The sequence below is a fragment of the Olea europaea genome, chromosome 1, assembly GCF_002742605.1.
Source record: "Olea europaea var. sylvestris chromosome 1, O_europaea_v1, whole genome shotgun sequence".
Classification (NCBI taxonomy): domain Eukaryota; kingdom Viridiplantae; phylum Streptophyta; class Magnoliopsida; order Lamiales; family Oleaceae; genus Olea; species Olea europaea.
In genome coordinates this window covers 12,158,435-12,165,268 of record NC_036237.1, presented here as the reverse complement: position 1 = coordinate 12,165,268, position 6,834 = coordinate 12,158,435, and the positions used below count along the sequence as shown (strand labels likewise).

Genomic DNA, 6,834 nt, shown 5'->3' with positions numbered 1-6,834 from the left:
ATCTAACTTCCTAATCACAGAATCAGGTAAGTGCAAAAATAAGGTACTCCACGCCAATTCATCTTGTTCAGTTCTCCTAGCTTCACTTAGGGTTTCAGGCCAAGACTCATCAATAGATTCCACACATTTTAATTGCATTAAAAGTGCTTTTATTTTCTAACGCCAGAGACTAAAGTCTCCTTTGCCATCCCACATAGGAACATCAACTTTGGTGGCCATAGTGTGCAGGAGTGTAACAATTATTTTCAAGAATTTCAGAGTCAAGTTAAAAGGTATCACACAGATCAATTTGTTTTATATAGGAACTTGTGATTTGAGAGAAAACAACAGTATGCAATAGATTGATAATCTCACATATGTTTATACTCAATTAGCAATGTGAATTCAATACATGCAGTTTACGTATACAGTTATCACTTCACAATATGAGATAAATCAGTATACAGTTATGCAGGTTCAATGAACTAATCCAAAAGGTTCAAGATAGTAGCAAATATGACAGTTATATATGTCAGAAATTATTCTAATTTCACAGGTTTGTTTAATATTCAAGAGTAAGTCACAAAGACATATAGACTTACACACAGTAAACTACTAGTTTAAATGAAGGAAACAAATATACCTTCGAAGAAGAATAATCTCAAACTAAAGAAAATTATAGTTTCCTGAATAGACCAACATTCGAGTATCAGTACAAATAACATTATATACAACAAATTAACAATAGAATCAGAAAAACGTATTTTTAAAAAAAATTAAAAAAATGTCAGTTTCTTGAATCGAAACCCTAATCCTCAAAGTTTCTAGGGTTCTCTCAGGGACCCCTAGACAGAGGTAGAGTTAGGGGAGATTTGAAGAAACCCTATATTTTTCAAAAAACGTTTAGGTACCAAGATCTCACAAATACTACAAGTATATAACAGCAGAATACTCAGAAACACCAAGAACCAGTTTCTTATATTTTTCTTTTGAAAAGGACCCTCAAAAATTTCCAGGAATAGAAAGGTAAAAAATCCAGCTCTGAGATTTTCTTCGAACACAGTTCGTATTAAAAGATTTTCCGAAAGCTCTTATACCACTATAGGTCCCAGATATATAGACTTCCTATGTTAAAGACGACTTTGGTTTGTAAACAGAAAGTAAAAAAACGTAAAACAAGAACACAAGATTTTTCGACCGTAGCCCCGAGGTTTGGCGACCGTTGTTAACGCCTAATCCCCGTTGAGAATCCCTAAGGATTTAGCTCGAATCCACTAAGAAAGCCCTTAGAATGGGCAAGAATGTTACAGATCTGAACCACAAAGGTTCGAACACAAAGAACCTCTCAAAACTTTGATCTCTCTCTTTACAAAATACTCACAAAGAATACTCTACACTCAGTACACCATAATCCCACAAAGAGATTACACAAATCATCAAGGAGATGAATTTTTAGAGAGAATTTTAGAGTACAACCACGAAGAAGACGAGAGGGATTGCAAAGCAAAACTAATCTGCCTCTAACCCTAGAATGAAGAGTCCAATTAAGTGCAATACGATCAATCGCTGATCCAACAGTCCAGATTACACCAAGTGTTAGACATCCATTTAAAACGCACCAGTGCTCAAACAAATAAAAGACGCTTTCAACCATTCCAGAATCTTCATTTAATTGGATCAAAAGGACCCGATTTACTTGGGTTGGCTAGGCTGGACCATTACTAATAAGTGGGCTAAAAAATGTAGCAACCCATTTACAAAAATGGAAATGGATTTCAAAAACTAAAACCCGCGTGAGCATTGCCTTTTTTATAATCTGTATGCATGTCCCTCTTTCTGATCTTAAACATTGGATGTTGGAACAATATCCAAAACAAGGCAAATTATATGCATCGGATATCTTTTATACAATTTTAAGAGCATTTTCAAGAGACTCTTTGAACATGATACGATTTTTATTTTAAAAAGTCAACTTTTAAAATTATGCTCCTAAAGATTCTTTTAATTAACATTTTAATTTAGAGTCATATCCATTCTTTATAATTAAATGCATTCAAATTATTTCAATTTTCAATATAACAAAATAATATAATAATCTAGAGAAAAATTAATTAAAATAAAAGATAGAGAAAAATAATAATAGTTTTTGGGAATAGTAATATTAAGTTTTAAATATAAAGAGTTTATTGGAGTATTTTAAAAATTTTACTCTCTAAATTTATAGATTCTCTCTAAATAATAGAATATCATCTTTAAAAATAGAAAGTCTTTTTGAGATACTCTAACTAGTGGTTGAATTAGGTTTGACCCTTTGATCCTTTCGCTTTGTATGATTGATGTACTTTTCAATTTTTAAAATATTATTATTTAGCCCTTTTTTGATTTCCATTCTTCCAAAAATTCATTTTTTTAAAACTCATTTTCAACGACACATTTTTCAATAAAATAATATGATACGCAAATTCAAAATTTTTCTTTAATTTTTAACCACACACTCTCCATCAATCACTATTTAAAAATGCAATCTTTCACTTAAAATGAGAATCAAACAAGGGCTTAGGACATGTTTGAGCCCCTTTTTTGAGTTATTATGCATTTTGAAATGATTGATTAATAGATAATGTATAGTTAAAAATAATGCAAGATTTTGAATTTACGTATTATATTATTTTATTGAAAAATGTGTGATTGAGAGAGAGAGAGTATATATTTTGAGAAAATAGGAATCAAACAAGAGCTTAGTTTAATGTTTTTGGGAAATTGAATCGGTTGATCTTGTAATAATGATTAAGTTATTAGTTAATTGATGTTTATATGAATCGGTTTTCGCATGGTAAAAGTGAGTAGAAATCATTCACCTCATTTCACGTGCACATTTATTGAAGAATATTCTCTCATTTTCTAAAGGTATTCGTTTAAATTAAAAAGATTCAGTTTATAGTTTTTTTAGTTGAATAAAAGTTATTTGATTATATATAGTCACTTATTAAATTAATAATGATTTCTATTTTTTCTTGACAAATTTTTAAATTCTTCATTGAGTTTATGATCAATACCTCTTATGTCTATGGCTAATCCCTAAAGACTGCTAAAAAGATGGATAACTTAGATGAGAACTTTCCAAATGCTACGAGATAATCAATAATTCAGGGTAATTAAATTAAAAATTTCAGTTCTTAGGCTTCTTTTTTGTTTTATTAAAATAAAAATGAATCTTTATGTGCTCTATTATTAAAGTATTTTTTATTTTTTTACAAATTCTGGACCCTTGGGAGTTTGAAATGTAAATCCACTTGTATCTGGTTACTCGCCTCAGTACTAAATTTTTCTTTTTGAAATATAATTTGTTTTAACTATTTAAAATTTAATTCTAGTATTGTGTATATTACACAGGGGGTTAAAATTTTCTTTCTCGACTTGAATTACAAATATTTTAATTTTATTAGTGCTGTTGTTATGATATCCGGTAATTAATGGACACTTTTTTTCCCATTACAGTTATAATTTTACATTTGTGGGAATCTGAGTTTAGGGGACGGAAAAATGTGATTATAATCTAGTGAATGTGATTGTATTTAAGTATTATTGACGTCACCAGTAAGATTATATAATAATATAAATATTATTGAATATTATAAAATAACTATTATTAAACATGAAACATCTTAAATTTGAAGTGATTACTTTGTTTGAAATATAAATTCTTTTATACTATCATACAATGTATAAAGCACGTTTAAAAAATTAATCTAAAAATACAACCACAAGTCTAGAAAATGAATGTTCTTCGCCGATACAACATTTTGAATGTCCAAACAATAATAAAGATAAAAGATTATCGCTCAAATTTTCAAGATTTTTGAAAGTATCAGAACAAAACTCCTGAATTTGAAAGTTCAACTTGTTATAATTGATCCTCTCCCATAAATGACTTGAGCCAAGTGCTAATATGGTATGAGGGAAGGGATTCCTTTCTTGTCTACTTATTTATTCTTTGATCTACCAAATTTTCGATCAATGACGCAAGCGCCTTCGTGTAGAGAAGTAAAGAGTTGATTGTGTAGCCTATATATCTAGGACGTTCACAAATTGATAATTTAAGTTAAAGACTCTCATCATCCAGTTGTTAAACTCAAATAATTCAACATAGAGAGTAGATTATGTGGAAGCAAAAAATGGCTAATGTTTCAAAAAGGGGAACTTAAAGCCGAAAAAAATAGTACATAGAGATGATTGAAACTTGGATCCAGACAAGTGACAGACAAAGTTAAATGAATTTCGAAAGCTGGAAAACGATAAAACTAGCATAATACTAGGAAAAGCACATGGCAAGTGCTGTTCACAAGGTTTGACTAGAAGAAAAAATACATAAACTTAATTCCATTCTTTTACATTTAATATATATATATTAGAAAAAGAGAATAGAAGCTGGTAGGGTGGGTGGGTAGATAGGTAGGTAGGTACGCCCGCAGCCCTCTTACAAGGAGGTGAAACTATTGCTAACCACCGTAAAGCCACCGTCGACTGCCAAATTCTGGCCACTGATATAGGCCGATTCATCCGATGCTAGAAACAGCGCCGCCTCGGCCACATGCCTAGCCTTCAAAACAATTCCCTTCAAATTGGCCACGGCACAAGTATTCTCTTCAACTTGACTCGGTTCAAGATTATAAGCCTTGCACGAAAGAGGCGTCGCCACCCCAAAAGGCGAAATACAGTTCACTCGAATTCCATGCGCACCAAGTTCGCTACAAGCCGTTCGAACCAGTCCCACTATAGCATGTTTCGATATGGTGTAAGCATGAGGGCCGCCTCCGCCTAGGCACGCTGCCACGCTCGCAGTACAAATTATCGACCCCTTAATTTTTCTCGCTACCATTGCTCGCGCGGCATGCTTTATTGTAGTGGCAACACCGCGCACATTTATAGCCATGGTGTTGTCAAAGGCTTGAATATCAAGTTCCAATATGCTGGTTAAAGGGCCCATGATTCCAGCATTGCTGAACAATATATCAAGACTTGCATATTTTTCTAAAGTGTAGGAAACCATCTTTTCGACTTGTTTTTCGTCTCTTACGTCGCAGTGGTAATAACTTACTCTGTCGTTCGAGCCAATGGACGCAATGAGTCGATGGGCCAATTCATCTTGGACGTCGGCCACCACGACTGAAGCTCCATTCTCTGCAAATAATCTGGTTGCCTCTTCACCAATGCCGCTGGCACCGCCGGTTATAATTGCCACTTTACCCTCCAACCTGAAGAATCACAATCACTTTTTGGTGACAGATTCTCAAGATCCAAATAAAGAAGCAAAGAGGGTGAGAGGATTACCTTGGCTTCGACATTAGTGGGCACTTCTGATCTTGGCATATGGTATGGCTCAACATATGATGTCTCCTCTTTATATAACTTAATTTTGTTGGAGGTGAGATTTGCTGTTCGTCAATACAATTATAACACTTCGGCAAATAATGTTTTTTTAAGCAAATGGGAAGACGTCGATGTGTCGAAAAATGTATTAGGGGCAGCAGATTGGGTTCATTTTGTTGAAGCAGTCAGCTTTCCAATAATTATTATTTAACAATTTGAAGATTTTTTTTATGATTAATGAAGTTTTTAACAAGCCAACTTACAATACTTTTTTACTCAATAATTAGTAAGACTTTCACAAAATTATATCATAATGCAACTGTTAATATTTAGATTTGACTAAATTGGTTATCAACACTATATATATATATATATATATATATATAGAGAAAAATAGCAAAGTACAGAATTTGTCATCTTTGAAACTTGGAACTGTATATTTATTTTTATTATCAGTGTAATGTTATTTTTTTTCCCCTTCTTCAGAGTTCAACCCTTTAAATTAAAATTATAATAAATTAATAGCTCAAATATGCTTTATGAATTCCTTTGCATTCAATGAATATGACTAACTAAAATTTGGTGAATATAATCCAAATCAGGATGGCATGTGGAACATTTGTAATATATATATATATATATATTATTTATTTATTTTTTTCTAACTAAAAAATAGAAGACAGCATTTGAAGCGAACATGATGCAGCAAATCTTAAATGTATTCAGTAAGGACAGTGTGTTGACGTTGGATTAGTGATCCAAGGAAATAAAATTTACACCCACGAAGCAAATATATTGGGCTTCGTCAAAACTTTAAGCCCCCGGTAAGATTAAAATAAATTGTTTAGTAAATTTTGATAAAAGTTGATGAAATATATGGTTGAAAAGTCGTAAATTTCATAAAATATATTATAAAGATTAATTATTACTTCTGACTTAGATTAAGATTTTAATTATAATTTCTACTAACCAGGGGCTAAATATATTATGCTCTTTGTCACTATTTTTTCGATGTATTGCTAAGAGTTTATAATGAAATGAAATTATCGGATTGTTGTTGCCTTATCGTTCATTATTTAACTGTGGTCGCACTGCTAGCTTTTCTTTGAATTTTTGTATTATTATTGTAGTGTTGAAGTGTTGACATATCATCAATGTGTTCGACTGTAAAAAAAAAAAAAAAAAAAAAAAAGGAAATACATCATGTAACATCTCTGAAATGTCAACACTGATAACATGTCGGTTCATCACTATTTAAGCCCCCGTTTGAGCCCCATTTTTTTCATAAAAATAAATTTTTGAATAATATGTTTATGAGAAATGTATGATTAAAAAATAAGAAAAAAATTTAGATTTACGTGTAATATTATTTTATTGAAGAACGTGTGATTGAAATGATATCAAAATACTTTTAATTTTTTTTTTTTTTTTTCAAAAAATGAGGTTCAAACAGGGCTAAGTCCCTTCTAACTAATTCCTAGATCC

At 31.5% G+C, this 6,834-nt stretch overlaps 1 protein-coding gene across 1 annotated transcript; it reads right to left on the bottom strand.

The window, feature by feature from the left end:
- Nucleotides 1-4,234: 4,234 nt before the first annotated feature.
- On the bottom strand, nucleotides 4,235-5,385 carry LOC111378134 (short-chain dehydrogenase reductase 3b-like). The gene is made up of 2 exons (XM_023001591.1): nucleotides 5,311-5,385; nucleotides 4,235-5,234 (listed from the first exon to the last, which is right to left on the bottom strand). Exons 1-2 carry the CDS (start codon nucleotides 5,364-5,366, stop codon nucleotides 4,457-4,459), a joined length of 834 nt encoding a protein of 277 aa, XP_022857359.1. The 5' UTR covers nucleotides 5,367-5,385; the 3' UTR covers nucleotides 4,235-4,456.
- Nucleotides 5,386-6,834: the final 1,449 nt, after the last annotated feature.

What these genes read in the sequence shown, in the direction of transcription:
- LOC111378134 (XM_023001591.1), bottom strand. Translation starts at nt 5,366, where the DNA reads ATGTTGAGCCATACCATATGCCAAGATCAGAAGTGCCCACTAATGTCG. An exon ending in CCACTAATGTCGAAGCCAAG is followed by an intron (nt 5,235 to 5,310) that starts GTAATCCTCTCA and finishes GTGATTCTTCAG; the next exon opens with GTTGGAGGGTAAAGTGGCAA.